At 46.0% G+C, this 20,816-nt stretch overlaps 1 protein-coding gene across 5 annotated transcripts in view; it reads right to left on the reverse strand.

The window, feature by feature from the left end:
• The window catches only part of BAZ2A (bromodomain adjacent to zinc finger domain 2A), a 68,283-nt gene that overhangs the window by 4,777 nt on the left and 42,690 nt on the right, over positions 1-20,816 (reverse strand). For 4 of the 5 annotated variants that reach the window (XM_077328595.1, XM_077328599.1, XM_077328597.1 and 1 more), the window contains 19 exons: positions 20,534-20,744; positions 18,540-18,601; positions 17,828-17,911; positions 17,476-17,733; positions 15,188-15,442; positions 12,188-12,402; positions 11,653-11,727; positions 10,713-10,878; positions 10,162-10,221; positions 9,802-9,946; positions 8,626-9,206; positions 7,627-7,852; positions 6,399-6,554; positions 6,140-6,303; positions 4,962-5,245; positions 2,239-2,371; positions 1,785-1,931; positions 1,261-1,499; positions 310-453 (listed from right to left, as the gene is read on the reverse strand). In XM_077328595.1, the coding sequence (XP_077184710.1) occupies positions 310-453; positions 1,261-1,499; positions 1,785-1,931; positions 2,239-2,371; positions 4,962-5,245; positions 6,140-6,303; positions 6,399-6,554; positions 7,627-7,852; positions 8,626-9,206; positions 9,802-9,946; positions 10,162-10,221; positions 10,713-10,878; positions 11,653-11,727; positions 12,188-12,402; positions 15,188-15,442; positions 17,476-17,733; positions 17,828-17,911; positions 18,540-18,601; positions 20,534-20,744 (3,605 nt within the window). The remainder of the gene's footprint in view (positions 1-309; positions 454-1,260; positions 1,500-1,784; positions 1,932-2,238; positions 2,372-4,961; positions 5,246-6,139; positions 6,304-6,398; positions 6,555-7,626; positions 7,853-8,625; positions 9,207-9,801; positions 9,947-10,161; positions 10,222-10,712; positions 10,879-11,652; positions 11,728-12,187; positions 12,403-15,187; positions 15,443-17,475; positions 17,734-17,827; positions 17,912-18,539; positions 18,602-20,533; positions 20,745-20,816) is intronic. The other variant, XM_077328596.1, reaches the window with a different exon arrangement.

Genomic DNA, 20,816 nt, shown 5'->3' on the forward strand with positions numbered 1-20,816 from the left:
CTGGTCACAGTCAGGAAGGACTCTGCTTTTCCTTAGACACGTGGGGGGGGGGGGGGAGAATATGGAAGGTTAAGCCCCTAATTAAGAATCTGGGAATCACAAAACGCCACTCCCAGCAGGATGCCCAGAGGACCAGGGACTTTTACTTTTAAAGACCCTTCATACTGTTTCAAGTTGCAATTGAAACTGCAGTTATTGCAAAATGGTTTTGTACTCATGATATCCCAACAATTCTCTGAAAAGCACTATAAGCTTCAAGTTGCCTTAATGTTGGGCTCAGCTACTAGCTACGTTTTCCCCTGCACTCACCCGCCCCGTAGCAACCGTGCTCTCATAGTGGCAAAGTCCATAGGGTTCTTGATGATTTTGCGGTAACCCGGCACCAACCGGGGGTTGACAGGTTCCAAGAAGGGCCAGGAATGCTCATGGGACTCCATCTCCATTAGGATGATCCTGACAAAACAGAGCCAAAATTGAGTGAGGGGACAGGGGAATTGAAGAGGGGAGGTAGTACAAGTTTGAGAGGCTCTTCCAAGGAGCAGGGCTCTTCCTGTGTAGGGCAAAGCCAACCAGGGATGAGCTCCTCTCACAGCTGGAAGAAACTGGTTCTCTCTGAAGTTGGCAATCTTCAAGTACTTGGAGGATGGAGCAGAGTGGTTTTTTGTTGCCCAAGAGGGTCGGACCAGTACCAATGGGATTAATTCAAAAGAATTTTCGGCTGAACATCCAGAAAAAGTTCCCAGCAGTTAGAGAGGTTGCTCAGTGGAACAGGCTTCCTTGGGATGTGGTAGGTTCTCTTTCTTTGAACGTTTGTAAGCAGAGACTAGATAGTCATCTGACAGAAATGCTGATTCTGTGAACTTAGGCACATTGTGAGTGGGTGGGCAGAAGGGATTGTGTCTGAGCTTGGCTCTTTTGACCCTTTCTTGCATTTCCAGGGAAATGCTGATCTCCACTTTGGGGTCAAAAGGCAAATTTCCTCCAGACTAGACCCACCAGGGATCCTGGTTTTTTTGTGCAGGAGGGCATCATCTGGACATAGAATCAGAGTCACTGCGGGTGGACAGGTAGTTGTGACTTTCCTGCATTTTGGAGGGGGTTGGGCTAGATGACCCTGGTGGGCCCTTCCAACTCTATGATTCTACTCCAACCAGCCACGTTCTCCATGCCCCTCCCCCCAATTCTTCATAATATCTCCCTGCCCACCCCCATATTCTTCATAATGGCTTCCTGTCATCCCAACTTCAAAGGAACACTTACTCGCAGAAGGTAAGGTCAGCACACTGGCCTCGGGTGGACACTCTTCTTCTTTTGGAGGGAGAGAGGCCTTCACCCGAGTATCGGGAGGGTACACTGGCCAGATTACTGCGTTGCTGGGCTGCTGCTGCTCGTGGGCGAGGGCTGAGCTCTTCATTCCCCAAAAAAGCACCAGCACTATAAGCTTTCCGCTTCTTGCCCCGCCGGAGAGAGCCATAGTCATCCTGGTATTCCCCTTGCATCTACAATATAGAAAAATGTTGTGTGGGGAGGTTTAAAAAAAAATTAATACCTAGGCTTACTTCAGGAAAGGGGTTTTCCTAAGGCAGAGTACCAAAGTCCAATGTTATCTGTGAGGGATAATAATCCATAAAGGCTTACACAGGACATGCATCCACCCCCACCCCCCACCCCCCAACTATACACAGAATGAACTCTGTGAGAAAGAAAAAGGAAATCCTGCTGGATCAAGAAAATGTCCAGGGCGTTTGGGATGAGCCAGATTCAAGCTTCTCTGGAGCCGGCACCTGAGCAATGCAGAGGGAGCAGAACCAGTCACCAGCTGGCACCTCGGTCATCTTGGGTTGGTGGCAGTAGAGGTGGCAGCCGCGATCGCAGCTGTCGCATAACAGCAGGTTCTCATCATCATCCCCCTTCCGGCACACTAGGCAAGTCTACAAACAGGGGAAACAGGCAGTGGTGAGGATCAGCCCCAAGCCAACCCAAACCCTACTCAAAGGATATGCAAGGCCAAAGGGAGAGCCCTTACTGCAGTCCCAAGAATTGCCTCCTCCCTGCCAGATTCATCCCCCTCAAATCTTGAGACGCTGTCATCTTTCCATCGTTCTCCTGGCACAGACTTAACACACACAAGCCCACAGGAAAGATCAAGGTACCTGGGCCAGGAGTGGACCCCTTCACATGTGTTTATAGTTCCAGCCAGGAAGTAACTCTAATCCTAGCCCGGCGCTCTTTCCTTACCGCTCTGACAACTGATTTCTCCCAAGCAATAGAACGTTCCAGCTGATAAATGCAGAGGGACACCTGGGCCGCACTATGGCATCGCTCCAGTGTTTGGCGCCACGTCCGCATCCGGGGTGTGATTTCATATGCACTGCCGAAGGAGGAGGGGGAAAAGAAACACTCAGATTTTGGGAGTGCGTAAGGCAGAAATCAGCCTTGCTTGACAAAAGGAATTGAAAATAATGAACTGGGCGGGGTGGGTCCCAGTGAAGAGACAAATATAGAATAATACAGACGCACTGAGAAACCAATATGGCAATAAAGAATATCCAAATTGGACTTAAATAGAGTCGTCTCTCTTCAGTTTCAGTAATTCTTTTATTCTTATTTCACACAAGTCCCGACGCGTTTCACCTACAGCTTTTTCAAGGGACGTTTTTTATATTTAAGGACCAACTTCAAGAAATCTTAAGAAATCTCTTGACAGAGTATAAAGTCATGCAATAGCTAAACTTAGCTTGTGGTGTTTCACATGCGTCTTTACAGGCGTCTGTAGCTGAAAGAATTGCTGAAGAGAGAAGACTATAAGTCCAATTTGGATATTTTATTGTCATATTGGTTTCCCAGTGCATCTGTAATTTCCTAAATCTCAGTGACAGAACTGTTATGAGAGCTTGATGTCTTCAGCTCTGAGCCTGCCTATGCGAAATCCTCTATATCTTGTCATCCGTTACGTTTACTTCTCAGGTTATCAAACATGACCTCTTCTACTCACAAGCTCACATCACGTGAGGCAAAAGCTTCATGTGATGGAAGCTGGTATGTACACTTCTTAAACTAACCTACAGGAAAATGGGTCTTTCCTTGACCTTTTTCCATCTGGTTTTTGTGGGTTTTAAGGGACACAAATAGCATTGGGTAGATCATCCACGGTGTCAAGTGGAAAGAAGAAGAGGATTTGGTTCTGATATGCCGCTTTTCTATTCCCGAAGGAGTCTCAAAGCAGCTTATAATCGCCTTCCCTTTCCTCTCCCCACAACAGACAGCCTGTGGGGTAGGTGAGACTGAGAGAGCCCTGAGATTACTGCTCGTTCTGAACAGCTTGATCAGTGCTGTGGCAAGCCCAAGGTCACCCAGCTAGTTGCATGTGGGGGAGCAGGGAATCAAATCTGGCTCAGCAGATGAGAAGTCAGCACCCCTAACCCCTACAACAAGCTAGCTCTTCTGCTGATTTTGTTTACCAAATGATGTTTTACTTACATCTGACAGACTCATTCACATTCAGGTTCTGGAGAATCTGATTTCATCCTTGGTTGATTTTTGCTTTTCCCACCTCTACTCTGGCCAAGAGTTTTCTACAGAGAAGCTGATCTAGCGTTGGCAGCTATCTCATGCCATTCCCCAAGACTGAGCACTACTAGTGGGGATCCATGATACCCATGACCTTTATTCTTCCTCCCACTCCCATCATTCCCACTTGGTGGGCCACCGTGGTTCCCCTAGTTGTCACTGCTTAGAGTTGTGTCCCATGGTGAAGTGGATGAGGTAAGCAAGGACAAGTTGCATTCAGACCAGATGGAAGCGATGTCAATTGGGAAAGGAAATGTTCTTGAGCTGCTGGAGCCTCTGAATCTACATGGAAGTCAAAACAGATCCTAATCTGATCAAGTCAAAAAAATTAGGAGCGTTTGTGGGCCTAGCCACCTCATAAAAAAGCCAATCGTATGAGCTGCTAGGGGTGGCTTTTACCATCTGTTTCTAATCAGAAACCTTCATTTCTTCTGGACAAGGTGAGTCTAGCCACATCCATCCACGCTTCTGTAACTTCCAGGTTGGACTCCAGCAACATTCTAGGTCAGGTTGTCCTTGAAGTGTACTTGGGAGCTCCAACTCATACTGTAGCCAGTTTCTGCCAGGTATTGGGCAGTATGCACACACAGTATCCATCTTACAAAAGCTAACTGGTTGTTGACTTGTTTTCAAGAACAATTTAAGAGGCTGGCTTTAACTCTGAAAGCCATTCAGTGCCCAGGCCCACATCCTTGAAGGTCCACCTCTCCCACACAGACCAACTTAGATCATAACAGCATTTTCTACTGAGCATACTTTCCTTCTGGGAGATCCATGCCACTTTTTTGTTTGAACTTTGGCTCTCTTTGTTACAGAATAACCTTCCAGATGGGCTTTTCGGCCTCTCTTCTTGGGACTATGCTCTAATGTGTGGGAACAATTGTTCTGTTTGGGCTGTTGACCTGGTTTTTAAATGGTGCCTAATGACTCTTTCATCAGCCCTTGGAGTGCAGTTAGAAGCAATGCATATACATTTATAAAGCATAAGTTAAACATTACAGCCAAATGCATGTATTTTGTCTAAATGTCATCCTAATTTGCATAATTTACAACTGAAGGTTGCATCAAAGGCATAAATGACAAAGAGGTTAATGACACAGAGATTTCTGACATTTTCCATTAAACCCCATTTGCCAGTCAGTGTTAATGTTCTCCAGATTTTGGACATTCACCATAACATATATGTGTACTACTTCCTATTGCCTAACAGAGCTCATTTCCAGAACTGCTACAGCACTTCTTCCTCACATTATCACTTCAAGCTGGCTACAGAAGTGATCAACATTTTTATCTCTAGGCAGTCACCCTCCCCCTCCCCCAAGAGACAGGGACTCAACACTGATTCTCAAAGCCAAGAGAAATTCAGTCACCAGTAGAGGACTTCCACTCACATCTCTGTAGTTCCTGTCTCCAGGGCATTGGGACTGCTCAGCAGAGCTTTTTCTACCACCACCTCATGGGGGGGCCAGAGGGGCTCTTTGAGGTATCTCCGCTCCAGATTCTGCTCCATGTCTGCCAGCCGGAGGACTGCCAAGTCCAGAGGGTGGGTGGCTTCTCGCTGCAGGGCTGGCCCCTCACGCCGATTTTTTACGGTTATATCTTCCAATGGCTCCAGCTTGTGCTCACAGTACCGCAAGTCATTTCGAAGAGAGTCGGGCTCTGGACTTGTCCAGCCCTGTCAGAGAGGCAAAGGGAAAAAAATCTGCAACACTGGTGTTGGGAAGCGGATGGCTGTAACGTACTCTGGGAACCTTCAGAATAGTTTGAAAGTCTGCCCTTCACATTCCACCCACAACCAGTCATTGCAGTTTGGGGCTGTTTTTCAGGTGGTGCCAGCACAAGGACAACCAAACTTACCAAAGTCAATACAAAAGCAAAAGAATTGAGATTTAAATCATACACCCCTCCTTCAGGATCCTACATGGCCTTTCTCCACTTTTTTACCACTGAGAAACCCCTGAAACATTCTTCAGGCTTCAAGAAACCCCAGAAGTGGCGCAATCATGCAAAATATGGTTGGGAAACAGCTGTGTACATGCCCACCCATGGTATCTCCCCTTTCCATATCCTCCAGGCCCATCACTGCCCATGTTGAGAGGGGTGTGTGGGTCAACATGACCATATATACGTCATATCACTCAATAAGTGTTTTTTAAAAAACATATTACAAATTAACTCCCATCCATTTGGAAAAACCCTTTCAGGGCCATCAAGAAACCCCAGGCTTTCACAAAACCCTGATTGAGAAAGCCTGCATTAAAGTTTCATAGACAGAGAAACTATTCCCTGCCTCACAGAGCACATTAGATGCTGGGAGGCAGAACAAAAGTAAAGTAATCCTTCAATTGCTCATAGCCGTATTTCTAGATGGCCTGAATTATTCTCTCAATATGATAACCCTTGATATTCTAGCCCACAAAAAGATGGTAACTTTGTGCAGGGACTGAGGAATTACAGCAGGTCTTGAGACCATCAGATATCTCCAGAATGGCACAAGCAACGTAAGCCAACCTCATCACACCAAGAACAGACAGGGGGTTCAAAGTCTCTGCACTGCTGCGATACCTACTCGGATCTGTAGGTCAGCCATCAGCACCCGCTGCTCCAGTTCCTCTACCCACTGAAGCACAGAAAGGTCCGTCTCAAAGGCTCGCTCAGCCATTGACCACTGGGCCAAGGCTTCCTGAGAGATAGGGTGGCCAGCACCCTCAGGGTGAGTCTGGAAGATGGAATCTAGGAGGGAAGCCAAGTAGAGATCAATTCAGTTAAGGAGAACAGAAGTGGAGCCTGACTATGTCCCTCCAGCCCACAGGCTAGGGAGCGCTTACCATTGGCAGCTCGGGCACACACCTCCCGTAGGTACTCTTTGTGCTTAGTGAGGTGCTTATGCAAGGCTTTTTCACGGATCCCTCGCAGATGCAGTGCTTGAATTACAGCCTCCAGCTCCTCCGGATCCTGCAGCCACCACCAGCCACTCTGCATCTCTGGAAGAGAAGAAGCAGCAAGCTAATGTAGAACCACTTCTACTCCAGCATGGCATTTCTGCTAACTTTTCAGGGGCTTGGGACAAGCCAGCATATACACAAGAAGATGCACATCAGCTTTAATGCATGTCAGGTCTAGAAATGGAAGGACCACAACCGAGTCATATGGAACATCAACTCTGATGCAGAATCCTGGAGAGCACTGTCACTTTTACAGAACACATTCCTAGTCCTCATGCTGGCAAATGAGAATATAAGGGTGCCTTAGTATCGAAAATACCAGGGCATCCCTGTGTTCTCATTTGCCAGCATGAAAACTAGGAACATATTCTTCAAAGTTGACAGCATTCTCCAGGATTCTGCATCAGTGTTGAGACCTTAGCAACTAGAAATAGTGTGGAGATGCACTTGGGGATACAAAGGTTGAAATGTAAAAAGACATATTGACCAAGCATTTATATACTGCCTTCTTCCCTTACACTTAAGATGGCTTAGCATCGTAACAAGCTGCAAGCATGCATGCACAACATAAAAGTCAATTGACAAGATTTTTTTAAAGAACAAAGGTTAAAAATGAAGCCAGATCAGCATGCCTTCCTTAACATAGTGAGTAAAGACGCCCTTTGTATCCACTCTGCCGAGTCATTCCACAGGGCTGGACTTGCCACAGGAAAGGCCTGCGACTGGACTCTTGTCAGAGGGACAATCCTAAGAGAGGGCAACATGAGAAGACTGTTTGGAAAATATAGCCGATGCACCTCTTGCAAATGAAAAGCCACCCTGTCCTCCTTCTTTATAGCTCTTTTTCAATCCAATACATGAACAAAAACGCCCCTTGTATCTTATCCATATGGAAGAAGTTGCAGGGGGATGCAGCCAGGGGTGGGACATTCTTCCTGACTGGCTGTTCACTGGATGGACTGCCAATCAGGGATGGGACAGCTGAGACAGCCTGCCTGATTAGTAGATGATGAATCCCAACTCCTCCCAGCACCCGCTTACCATTTTACTTATATGTTCAGATTCTGGCCTACTGCCCTCTGTGACAAAAAAGTACATGTGTTGGTCTTACCTGTGGGTATAGGCTGTGCTGTCAGCTGTGTCAAGTATTTCTGCTCAATTTGCTTGAATAGTTTAGTGGGGGGGCGCCCCCGTCGTCTGGGCTGTCCTAGAGGTTCTGGGGCCTTACTGGGGACGTCCCTGGCTCTAGAGCAAGTATTGTGACTCCTGGAGCCAGAATGAAGAGGAGAGGAGGCCAGTAGTGGTGATGTTGAGCTGGCTGAGGAGAGGCCATTCAGCTGCAGAGGAGGAGAAAAACAAGGAGGAAACAAACTAAGCAACAGCAAGTCACAAGGCTCCTGTGCAGGGGAGAGGCCTCGAATGAAGGGTGGTCAAGATCTCAATATGGTTGCAAAATGATAATCGTCACTAGAGACCAAGACCAGGAAGGATGGATATTCGAAAGGCTAAAGACAAGAAATTGGCAAGGTATGCCAATTCCGTGTATCATTTATACTGAGCTACCATTCTAAATAGAATATCATACACCTAAACCAGCTCTCAAATGCTGTACCTCTTCAGCATTTTTGATAAACCTCCCAACATTTTACTAGGAAGCTTAACCTATTGCTGGATTTCTTTCATAGTCAAAATATCCTTCCAAAATAAAAACACCTGTCTTCCTTTGATTTTTCTGTGAATAGTATGAAAGGTGTTCTCCTTCTGATATCAGATGCTCCTGAACGCTATGAAAGACAATTTACAGAGACTAGAGTGGTGGGTTCAACTATTACCTTGAAGAGATCAGAGATGAATCCTGGATTAAGTGCAGAGTCCCTATCCTAAGCCCCAAGCATGATCAAATTTAAACTACTATATAGAAAGTACCCATATTTAAGGAAATTCTCAGGATGCTATGTCTCCTAGACAGAACAAGGCCTTTAACCCTAGACAGAACAAAGCCACTTCCCTTGTACCTGCCCCCCCCCCCCAAGTTTCCCTCTTTGATCAATTGCTCCAGCTCAGGTGAATGCTGAGAGCTGGTCAGGAGAGATTTCTAGTTGGTGCTCACCTGCCGGGCCGAAGCCTTTGGCTGGTCCCGGGTAGGAGGCTTGCACAGCTGAGGAGCAGCTTTTGGAGAGGGGTGGTCAATGGAGGTAGCAAGTGGAGAGTCATTGCAGGATGCCCTGGGCAGCAAATTGAACCAGGCAACCTGGGTTACTGTGGCACCTTCATCCTCTGCAGCAGAGTCTGGCTGGTCCTCTGAAGGGACTGGGTCCCCTTTACCAGGGCTGCTGTCTGGGGTGAGCACAGAACTGTTGAGCAGAGAGGATGCCTGCTGTGTCTGGCTGAGCCACGACAGGAAAGCTGACTGACTGAGGTCATGCTGTGACTGGCCCAGTGACATGGAGTCCTCCAAATATCCATTGATGGGCACAGGCGTGGACTCTTCCGACTTGGGATGGAGTGCGTCAGATTGCAGTGGCCCCACATTGTCCCTCCATGGCCGACTCCATGACCATGAAGTTGTGCAGTTCATGTGGTCGGTTACTGGTGTCTCAGCGGTCTCCTTCTTGACTGGTAATAGCCCATGTTCCTCCTCCTCTGAAGCTTCTTCCTTCTCCTTCTCCAGCACGTTCTTGACTGGAGCTACTGGAGAGCAAGGAAAATCAGATATTGCATCGCCACATGGTGCTTAAGCATATTTAAAAAATCTGAAGTAGGCAAGCCGAGGCATCACACATTACAAGCGCCTCAGGGCAGGATTTGCAATGCCAGTTACCCCAGTGTCCCTTCCGAGTTGCCCGGAAGCCTTGGGAAGGCTGCAGTATAAAGCACAGTATGCTAATACTCCACCTTCTGGAATAGCCCGCTCAGACGCAAAGCTACTCAATCATGGCTGCTCTCCGTTCCTTAACATAAACAGTCAAAAATAATAGCTCAGTTTAGAAGGCATAATGCAGTCAAGAGGGCTAAAAGTGACATTGCCTACTTCTACTCTCTCACTTTTTTTTTTTTGGCCTGAAATCCCAGATTGCCCCATGGCTCTTATCACATTAGTTCATGGCCAATCTACCCTACCAGCTATAGCGAGTCCCTTCCTTGTGAGCACAACTTCTAAAAGAAGGTGGAGCAGTCTTGCCTCAGAGACACAAGAGGAATTTACTTTTCACACTCAGAGATGGTATTTGTAAGGCCTGCCCTGAACTTTTTTTAAAGGGAAAAAACAACTGTGGATCCACCATACCTTTGGAGACCTCACAGCCTTCTACAAAGATCCCACTCAGATGGGGCAGAACCCAATACCGGCGTCGATATCGATCCTGCCCCAATGATGAAGCCCGCAACAACTGAGAGGCATGCAGCAGCTTCTTGCGGAAGAACATCTGGCGCTGCAGCAAGAAGAGCACCAAAGATGTTAAGGATCACCAGCAGAGGAAACTCTAGTGACAAAAGGCAAGCAACATACGACCAAAAAGCTTTCCTACTTCTATCCCCACCCCCCAGAACCAATCACAGCCATCACCCACATAGCCCAGCAGAATCCACAGCTTCCTTCCCACCTTTCAGTTCAGATTTACTCAACTTTCCAACCCCAAACATTTACCTTAGAAAGCTTTTCAATTTGTCTTTCCAGCTCAGGCACACTGGAAACTGGAGTGTCGTTCTGAAGAGACAAGCAAAGATGGTAAAGATATGATTTGATCCTACTTCCATTACCTTGGCTAACATGCTTTGGAAACACAGAAAAGCATATGTGGGAATAAACTGGCACGGTGTAAGAAAGAAATTCACTACACACATAACTGCCAATGGCGTAGCTGTATGCCCTGAAAGGCCTTTCCCCTGTTGTACAGGAAGGGATGCAGGTGCCCAGTGAACACAGACTCCCCACAAGCTTTAAGAACAGAGGGAAGGGGGTGGGGGGAGTGCCGTTCTGATACGTTGACCATGATGTGAACATCCTCATGTGAGGATTACTTTTACAACATAAGGCGGACACCATATTGAAGTAATCCATTGGCCCAACGAAAGTTACCATCAGTGTCAGTTATTCTGCGTCTCTCTAGCTCTGCAGGACCAGCACAGGCCCCTCCAAACTTGTCATTCATTAATAAAGAAGAGGTTCAGCGGCACAATTTCAAGTCATGAAATCACCTCATTATCCTTTCGGGTCTTGTACACTCTGCTCCTTTCCTCCTCTTCTGCTTCCATGTCCTCATTCTCCTCGGTGATTCGGGAGCTCCGCCGCCACCGACCTTCCTCCAAGCCACTAATTTCTGACTCAGGACGCCCTGTCTTTTTGGCTAGGGCAATCTTCAGCCTAGTATGGAAAGGACATTAAGCTTTAAAGCGGTGTTCACTCAGGGCAGGAGTTACAATATTGTAGCTCTTGTCAGCTCACAAGGTCTGGATGTAATAGCCCTACTGCTGTCCAAGAATTTCTTTAGATTGGTGGTCCCCAACCATCGGGCTGCGGCCCGGTGCCAGGCCGCGAAAGCCCTGGCACTGGGCCGCGGCTCCCTCTCCCCGCCCCCCCCCGCAGTAAGAAACTTACCTGGCCGCAAGCTTGCGGCCTGGCAAGCTTCTTACTGTGGGAGGGGGGGGAGAGGGAAGCAGAGCCGCGCATGTGCGCATGCGCCATGCACTGCCGAAAACGCACATGTGCGGCACTTTCTCACATGCGCGAAAGTGCCGTGCATGCGCGTTTTCAGCTGCGCATGGCGCAGGCACGCGTGCACAGCCGGGCAATCGCCCTGCTTTCTGCCACCGGTCCCCAGCATCAAAAAGGTTGGGGACCACTACTTTAGATGACCCACAAAGCAAGGAGAAAAAAATCTGGAATGGTTTTATCTCTATCCCGCATCCTCTGGAAAGCCAGACAGTACAAGGTGAAGCAATTCATAACCATATAGGTTACAGAATGATCACAGATTCCACAGCACAAAGACTATTGTGCTAATCTAATCTCGTCTCAGACCACTATATTTTCAAGCACCTTCAGCTAAAAGTTTTATCTATCGCACACACTAACCTTCTGAGCTTTCTTGACTGACTCAGATTATACTGGGCCAAAGTCAAGCGCACAGGTACCTACCTGCGCACCTTGCCCTCAATCATCCATTTGTTTCTCCTGTGGGTGGACATGTTCTCCAGAGTCTTATCAATTTCACTGTGGAGAGGGAGATACAGAGAATTAAGACTGTACATGAGAGAAGGGCTTTCTTAATTCCACAGGACTGGATAGGAATCCCCTTCAACCAATTCTGACGTCCAGCACATTTCATATTGTGAAATTCTGAGTTGCTTTATGCTGATGAGAATACAGAAGAAACATAGTGGATAATCATCTGTCCTGGCAATGTATTATCTCACATTCTACAAGGAAGTTACGGCATAAGGAGTCCTGTCTGTTTCCCAGTTGGACCACTAAAGTCAGGAAACAGGATGGGATGCCATCAATTTTCACAAAACACAAAAAAGATGCTGAATGAGCTCCCTTGTGATCTTTTCCTTCTATGTATATGGAAACAGCATCCTGGGACTTGTGTTCTACACAGCCACGTGTCGGTAATACAGAGCAGATTCATTATGTAAATGTGTTCCTGATTTCCTGGTCTACTACCACTTACTTGATGATAAGGGCACTGCTGTTAAGTTCGTTGACCAAGAAAGCCAGGACGGAAGCCTTCCTGTCTGGGGGCAGTGCTTGGAAGGGTTTAGTGCGTAAGCTGTCACACAGATCTGCATCTGCTCCATAAGCCATGAGGAAGCAACGAAGGATCTCTGACACAGTATCACGGTTCAGGCTTGTCTCAGAAAGTTTCTCACCAAGGATCTTGAGCGACTGGTAAGAGAAAGAATAGAATAACCCAGGGCACCTAGCCAAAATGCTTTCATGCACACCAACTATTGTCCCAGTTCTTCAATGTCAGCAATAAGTACAAACCAGGGAAAGATAAGTACAAACCAGGCAGCATTACCTTTGTCCATTCATGTACCTCTATCAAGCCCACTGAACCAAACACCCACCCCAAATTCCAACTGAGTCCAAGCAAATAACACCCTTGCTAGGTCATACTGCAGCAAAATTACACAGGGGTAGAGTAGTACCTTAAAAGATTAATGAAAATTATTCCAGCATATGCTTTTGTAAGTTCTGACTCATGAAGCTTTTGCTGCAATACATTTTGTTAAGTGTTTAAGGCACCACCAGTCCCCCAAGTTAAGCATGCTGTGTCAGATTTTCTGCCATAAGTGTTACCAGGCAAAAAGTAAGACTAATAAGAAAAAAGAGAGATTTAACTGGAACTTTTTTGTTTTCTGCGGATATGCAATATACAGTGGAACATGGAATGTGGCAGGAATGTGGTACTTTAGAGACAGAATTCAGAATCCTGAGAACAGCAGTTTTCACTACCTTCCCCCCCCCCACCTCATAAAAATATATTTACTATGACTACAAAAATATAACTGCAGGTGGACAGGCCTTGTCTGGTAAAACCTCAGACAACGTGTGCTTGGTTGAAGCAGCCCTCAAGTGGCTGGGACAGGATTCAACGGCCAGCAGTGCATACCCTGCTCTGGTCTGGTCAGTTCCCCATTGGAGCTACTAAGCATTGCAGATAACTTCCTCTCTATCCCTCTGTGCTTTGTTGCTGTGTCGCCTGCTGCCTCTTTGTACCTTTGGCCTATCCAAGGGCTTTTCTTCCTGCTCCACAGAGGCTGGTGCACTAGGCTGACCAGGCCACTTTCTCTGGTGATTAGGAGGCTGGTGAAAGGAAGCAACCACAGAGAGACAGAGTTGCCTATGAAACAGAACTTCTTATTTCCCACTCCTAACTAGCTAAACAGGGTCGAGGTGGGTATTCTAAGGCTGAGTAAAAGAGAATGCTGTAGTTAGGGGCACTGCACTGTTGCCACAGAGTTTCTCAGAAATCCAGAGACTGTAGAACAGAGAGGACAAGAACTGGGAGGTTCCTCCTTTGGAAGGGAAGGTGACTGCAAGCTGCTTTGAAGTTCTTTTGCATAGTGAAAAGGGGCTGGTGGTGGTATAAAACCCAACTCTCCTTCTTAAGCTCTTAATATTATCTACATGGTCCTGCCTCTAGCATAAGTGGGAACAGAAGCCATATCAGAAACATGTCCTTCCTTGGAGAACCAATATTCCCTGGAACCTTGATGGATGCACTAGAAACAATATTCCACAGTTTGGAATAGGATATCGGCCAAACCAGAGTGATTAGGACATTCGTCTGAAATCTGAGAAACTCAAAAGCACTGTTGTTCTTCTCAACTGTGTTAAATGCAAGCATCTTGCAGTAACATTTTCCCCCAGACAAACAAATGCTTCTATTTTCCTCACTTCTGGAGAAGGGGGGCGGGGGACGACAACAAGCTTAATTGCTTGCTATCTCACCAACTGCATTGTTTGGATCAGCAATCTTTTATCGGGTCATGTGAAAATTCTTTTTAAAAACTGGAATGTGGAGCTGTCATAACATCCAGTTATCAATACAAATGTTCTCCAAGGAAGAGTGGGAGCATGTGTGCCATTCTGAACCTGGGAAGTCGACAGGGCAACGGTTCCCAATGTTTGCTCTAAGCATCTAGGACCCAATAGTGGAATGCTGTCTTTGAAATCTCTTTACTCTCTCCCCGCAAAAATCCACCCTCCCACCCCACACCCAAGGGGTTTTATTTTCTGTGTGGCATCTCGGCCTTTGCTGTGACTACAGTAGGCTGCTGATTAACAGAGCTGGGGAAGAATTTTATCCAGAGCTAATGGGCAGAATTGCTATGGGAAAGGAGAAGCCCCAGGGCCTAAGAATATATTTATTTTGTATGCTTGTTTGCACAAGTAAAAAGTGTGTAACCACCAAAACTGGTTGCTGGCATTTAGGCACTGGCTGGAGAACATAATGCATATATTGTGTATGGTGGGTTCCCTGCATGACACAAAGGGGAGTCAATAGTTGGTGTGCATGAAAGCATTTTGGCTAGGTCCCCTTAAGGGGCTCAGGATGGGCACAGGATAGCCAGCCTTGAAGCTGACAAACTGGCCAGGCCTCCAGGAAGATGGTGATCACAAGGCACAATACTTCCCACCACTTTACCCCCTAATACCAGACCTCTGTTACCCCAACAGGTGGGATGGGGAAGATGTTGACAGCAGTTGGGGTGTCAACTGCACCCACTGTCTCCAGCCTATGATGTGCCAAGACCCAAGAAACCTGTGTGTCTGTCGATTGGTCCCCACTCCAGGCACAAAGTCTCAACTTCCTGAGACTGTCATCTTTCCACCATTTTCATGGTTGCGAAGACATATATTTAAGTCTGTGGGAAACACCTACTGATTTCTCAGAAGCCAGAGGGTGCCTGAACAAACTTTCCAGCATTTAGAAACAGAGCTTCAGTGTTTCACATCTACCCACTGCCTTAATATAGCCCAAATTATACACATCTATACTGATTATAGAACTCAGCTCCTCTTTGCTCAGAAATGAGCTGCCCAAGAACAGTCTTGCATACATTAGGTATTTAAACACAGCCTTGATAACCATATGTTAAGAATACACGTGCAAAGTACTTCAGCCTATATGGCTGCTCATGGAGATGGCAAATATCCCTACCTGACAGTAGGGAGGCAGGCCAGGGTCGCAGAGTGCGGCTTTCATCAACTTAACCAGGAGATCCAACACTTCTCCCAAACTATCTCCAACATTGAAAAGCCCCTCTTGCAAGGTGCTCAAGCTGGGAACCTCCTTGGATACATCAAAGCCAAAAACCTTGCCATAACTGTGTAGGAATTCCACAATGGCTAAGCAGTCTGAGAAGGCATGGCTAGGCAAAATCAGCCCAGGGATGCGGGGAAATTCTGGCAGAGGCTGGAAAAGATTGGTGAAAGACAAAACATCAGCATGGAAGTACAGACTTCTGACCTAGCAGAACAAAGCTAGCCTTGCCTATACCATAATTTGACTTGGGAAGGGGTTGTAATAACCTAGGCTGGTGCTTCATTGACCCTGAATGAAAAGGAAAATAAGAACACATTTTGTCAATGTTGCCAAGAAGCGGTTTCAGTGAGAGATTTAAAAACAACAACATAGTGACTCAAAGATAACAAGACAAGCTGAAGGGTTTGCAAAAGTTTGAAGTTTTCTTTAGACAGAGAAAAACTACTCATTTAATAGAAGGGACCTCTTAGATACAACTGGCTGATACTAAAGGGTTCAGTTTTCTTCCTTGTCGCCTAGTGGCTAACAACCCTAAGATTTAGCTGGGCAAATCCAGAAAGTGCTCCACAGGGGGCAAAGCAACACACTATAGCATGACATCAAAACACAGGCATGCTGTCCCAGATGTGATGGAGGAAATTAAGTGCAAAATTGTTGGTTTCAGCATTTGATGCGACATATGATCCATGCAATGGTCACCTCTAGACTGAACTTCTGTAACTCACTCTACGCAGGCCTGCCCTTAGCCTTGATCCAAAATGCAGTGGCCAGGGTCCTCGCAGTAACACCGTGGAGGTCCCACATTCAGCCCATCCTCCATCAACTGCAGTGGTTGCCAGTTGTATTCCGGATAAGGCTAAAGGTTCTGGTAATTACCTTTAAGGCCATACGTGGTCAGGGCCCAGTGTACCTGAGGGACCGCCTCCCTGCCTATGCCCCTCCAAAGAGCTTTAAGCTCTGCCACCACCAACCGGCTAATGATCCCTGGCCCTAAAAAAGCCCGCCTGGCCTCAACCAGGGCCAGAGCCTTCTCTGTCCTGGCCTCCAACTGGTGGATTGAGTTCCCAGAGGAGATCAGGGCCCTGATGGAGCTAAAACAGTTCCACAGGAACTGCAAAAGGGAGCTCTTCCACCAGGCATTCGGTTGAGGCCAAGTGAAACCAGGAACATCTACAGACCCCCTGCTCCCTCCCTCCCAGAAATCCAATCATGCGTTCTGCCCTGGACCTGTTTGCATTGTTGTACTTACCTTTGTTACAGTTATTAATGTTAATATTTTTGTTGTTGTGGTTATCTATACGTTATGAAAAGACTAAGTTCCTTGTATTGTTCTACGTTCTATATAAGCTGCCCTGAGCCTCAGGAGATGGCGGTATGGAAATATAATAAACAAACAAAAAAACATATACGGTATTTTTGGCCATACTTGTGCCCAATAGCTAACTGTTAGATAGAGACAGACGACAGCTTCCATGCCAGCAATGGGTGGGACTTGTTCTCTCCATGTAAATATCAAGGCTTTCCCACATTTTCCTGACCTACTGACTATCCTTGTCACCTTTCCGAATTTTCCCTTCACCAAAACATTTAATGCTACCTAACAACTGGAACATTAACAGCAGAATAAATAATATAAAGGGAATACGAACATCAATAGATCACAAGGACAAATATCTCTCGAGTACAGATATCAAAGCCTTTTTGTGCAGGTACATTCACTATGTAGAAACCCTAAGCTATCTCCATTGCCTATCGGGTTCCAAAACCAATGCTAGACATTCTTCCAGCATAAAGTAGTACCAAGCAGCATAATACTGCTTGTCCTTCCAGTCCCGAGCTTCTAAGATGACACTTTAAGAGCTGTCACAGTGTAGCAGTGAGGGTATTGGACTAGGATCTGGAAGACCCAGGTTAAATCTCGACTCTGCCAGGGAATCATGGTGAATGAATTTGGGCCACATGCAAACACTCAGCCTAACCTGCATGACAAGAGAGTTTGTTGTGTGGATAAGAGATGCAGGCAGAATAATGTTGCAAGCCACTTAGGGTTTCCAGAAAAGCAAGGTATAAATATACAAAAATCAATAAGTAAGATCACATTTAAGAACATGGAGGTATTCAGAAATGTCCGAGCTAAGCTCTTGATTATCATGTCAGCACAATGGTCAAGCAGCTCATCCCACCTGGAGATCACCTAGACACATGTCCTCAGTGGGCTTCTTCATTTCTTCCAGAATCATTTGCTGCCGCTGCCGTTCCTCTTCACGCCGCTGAGCTACAAGATTCTTGTCCACTTTCCGAGGAACTTTGACTGGTGCTGCCACCTTTTTTTCCTTGGGCTTTATCTTTTCTTTCAGCTTCACTTTCTCCTTTGGCTTCTCTGGCTTAGTCTTCTCTGGCTTGCTGTTTTTCTCTGGCTTGTTGTTCTTCTCCTTCTTTAGCTGGGAAGGACAACATGTCAAGGTTAATATGAGGTTATGCAAAATCTGTCCACCTTTCTGCTTTCTCAAGTAGCCCCATACAATCATGACCTACTTTAGGCTTTCTTTTGACTTCCTTAGCCTTGGCCTCCTTGGGCTTAGTAGGTACCTTGGCTTCCTGCTTCTGCTTATTTTGCACCTAGAGAAAAAAAACAAAGCATGAACAATATTATTCAGGAGAGGATCTTCCCACACCTATACAATGATTGCTTTATCATTACAAAATCAGTTTTCAAAACAGTCACTAATAGTAGATCAATGAAATTTGGACTGCATGTATGCCTTAAACTGTGAAATTATTTTCAATAGCTTAACACCAGTAATAATTCCAGTGGTCTGCTACCATGTATGGCCATGATCTGGATAACCAAAGCAAGCCCAATCCTGTCAGATCGTGGAAGCTAAGCAGGCCAACCAACCCTGGATAGTATTTGGATGGGGGAACCTCCAAGGACTTGGGTGGTAATCCAAGGAGCACTAGAGGTCATGATGCAGAGGCAGGAAATGGCAAGCCACCTCTAAACATCCCTTGCCTGGCTGCTGGACAATCCTCAGATCTCCCAGCTACACTACACAGCCCATACAAGAAATAAAATAAACAAACACCATCCATTCATACACATTGCCTGAATTTACCAAGCAGTGTTTTGAACTACAATATGGAATTTAGCATTCTGAGAATATTCATTGGGACCAAATATTTATATCCCGTACAGAAAAATCCAGAAACATAAAATCAAGGTACAGTTCTGTTCTCCTCAAAATACCTTTTGCCTCACTTTCTTCTTTATCTTGCTCATCTTTAGCTTATCTTCATCACTGAGCACCTCTGCAAATATGAACAGGAGAAAAGAGAGATAAGGAAATACAGAACTGCCAGAATCATTAAACTTTGCACTTCATACCTAACCGAACCCATTTACTTTGATGTAAGATATCATGTCACCAAAAGAGGCAGGTTTAGGGCAGTGTATTCCCCAGAACATCTCAACCTCACTCGGAGAGATTATCTCTAACTTAGTAGTAGTCAAGGTTTCATAGCCCCTTCCTCAAAATGACCAGTATTCAAGCCCTGATAATAAATATACATGTATGTCTCTCTTTGATATCTGCTTCATTATAAGTCTCCCCTAGTTCCCAGGAATAATAAACATTGCAAATTCTAGCCAGATATAAATCAAGATCCTGTCTAGAATATATTACCAGCTGCAAGGATAAACACAGGCATCAGGGAATCCAAAAGCACAAACCATAGCTCAATGCTACAACATCTGTGTTAAGAAAACCTATGAATCCAGCTACAGTCCAGCATCATGGTAGCTGCAGGGTATCTTAAACAAAGACATGGATGCTCATAGTCAACCTTCTATAGGGCATTTCTTGGGGACTCAAGGTTCAGAAGCACTGTGGTGATGCACACACATACAGTGTGCAAATAAGAGACTTTCAGTTGTGTGCTGGAATACATCTCCATCTGGTATTCTTGGTGCTTGGGGAGCAACAGTGGGAGGGCTTCAGGAGTTCTGCTCCTACTGGTAGATTTTCTGATAGCATCTGGACTTTGGCCAGAGTGTTGGACTAGATGGGCCATTGGCCTGATTGAACACGGATTCTCTTATGTTCTTATGGCTCTTCTACATAAAGATACAAAGGATGTTCCCTCTGTTTTCCATCAGCTGCTGCATTATTTACTATGATGATGGTTCTCAATACAAGTCAGCACATGATAGTCCACCATGGCTATAGTTAAATCAGTGATTTCCAAGGTCAACTCTCCCCACTCTACGAGGCAGCATTAACAATGTTCTGGGCTTAGTTGCTGTATTCCAGGTAACCAGATATAGAGCTGCTTCCTAACATGCGCATTTAATAGCTCAAGGCAACCTTCAAGACACAGTCTTGTAGACCAGGGGTAGTCAACCTGCGGTCCTCCAGATGTCCATGGACGACAATTCCCATGAGCCCCTGCCAGTATTTGCATGGGCAGCATCTGGGCTGGGCAGTGAGATTCCTTTATCTAATGCTATCCACAACAAGCTAGACCTGATGACGTATCCAAGAATACAGTTCCTTACAGGCGGGCTGTTTGCTTTTAAAGATATCATGTGTCATCGACAGGGACCTGCAGCTGCATTTAGATTCCTCAGCTTCCTTTTTAAAGCAAACCCCCAGTTTTCCTGATTATGGAGACACATAGGAAAATAGGAAAACAGTTTTTTCAAGGTTCAAGTGGGTAGCCATGTTGGTCTGAAGCAGCAGAACAAATCTAGAGTCCAGTGGCACCTTTAAGACCAACAAAGTTTTATTCAAGGGATGAGATTTCGTGTGCACGCATACTTCCTCAGACACAATTTTGCAAGGGTTTCTAGTTCATAGGGGCAGAACTCCCTTGCTCTGCATGGCTACCTACCCCACCCTTCATGGTCTCCAGTCACGGTCTCTTACCTATGTACTCTTAATGCCCCTTGCTTAGCCGTTCCACTCTTCCTGCTGCCACACCGCTCCTTGACAAGAAATTCCAAATTTTGCAAAAAACTCAAACATCAGTTTTCATAAAAAGCATGCAAATGGAATTCTTTGCAAAATAAGCAGATTTGCATGCATCATGTTGATTTGCTTTATTTTGAGAGCAAAAGTTGAATTTTCTTGACGCACAGAACGAACAGCCCTGCCTTAGAGATCAACAAGTAACTCCTGCCACAAATGAAAAAATCTTATGAAGGCTACAGGCATGCAGAAAAGAACTGACTAAGCTGGTTACCTTGTGCTTCCAGTTTCTTCAGAACCCGGGCATCCGTCTTGCTCAGAAGGTCAGGCACTTTCACTTTGGGAGGACGACCACGTCCACGTTTCACCTTGGGCATTTCCTTAGCCTTGGCCTTCTCAGTATTGCGGGGCCGGCCCCTCTTGCCTGTGATGGCCTGGATACGTGAGGGGATTTCCTCAGGTGTCAACTTTACCCACTGCAAACCCTGGGAAAGAAGAAAAGAGATACTATCAACAGAAACTCTTCCATTTGTCTGCAGATTTTCAGCTCTCCCTCA

The sequence above is a fragment of the Paroedura picta genome, chromosome 3, assembly GCF_049243985.1.
Source record: "Paroedura picta isolate Pp20150507F chromosome 3, Ppicta_v3.0, whole genome shotgun sequence".
In the NCBI taxonomy this organism is placed as follows: Eukaryota; Metazoa; Chordata; class Lepidosauria; order Squamata; family Gekkonidae; genus Paroedura; species Paroedura picta.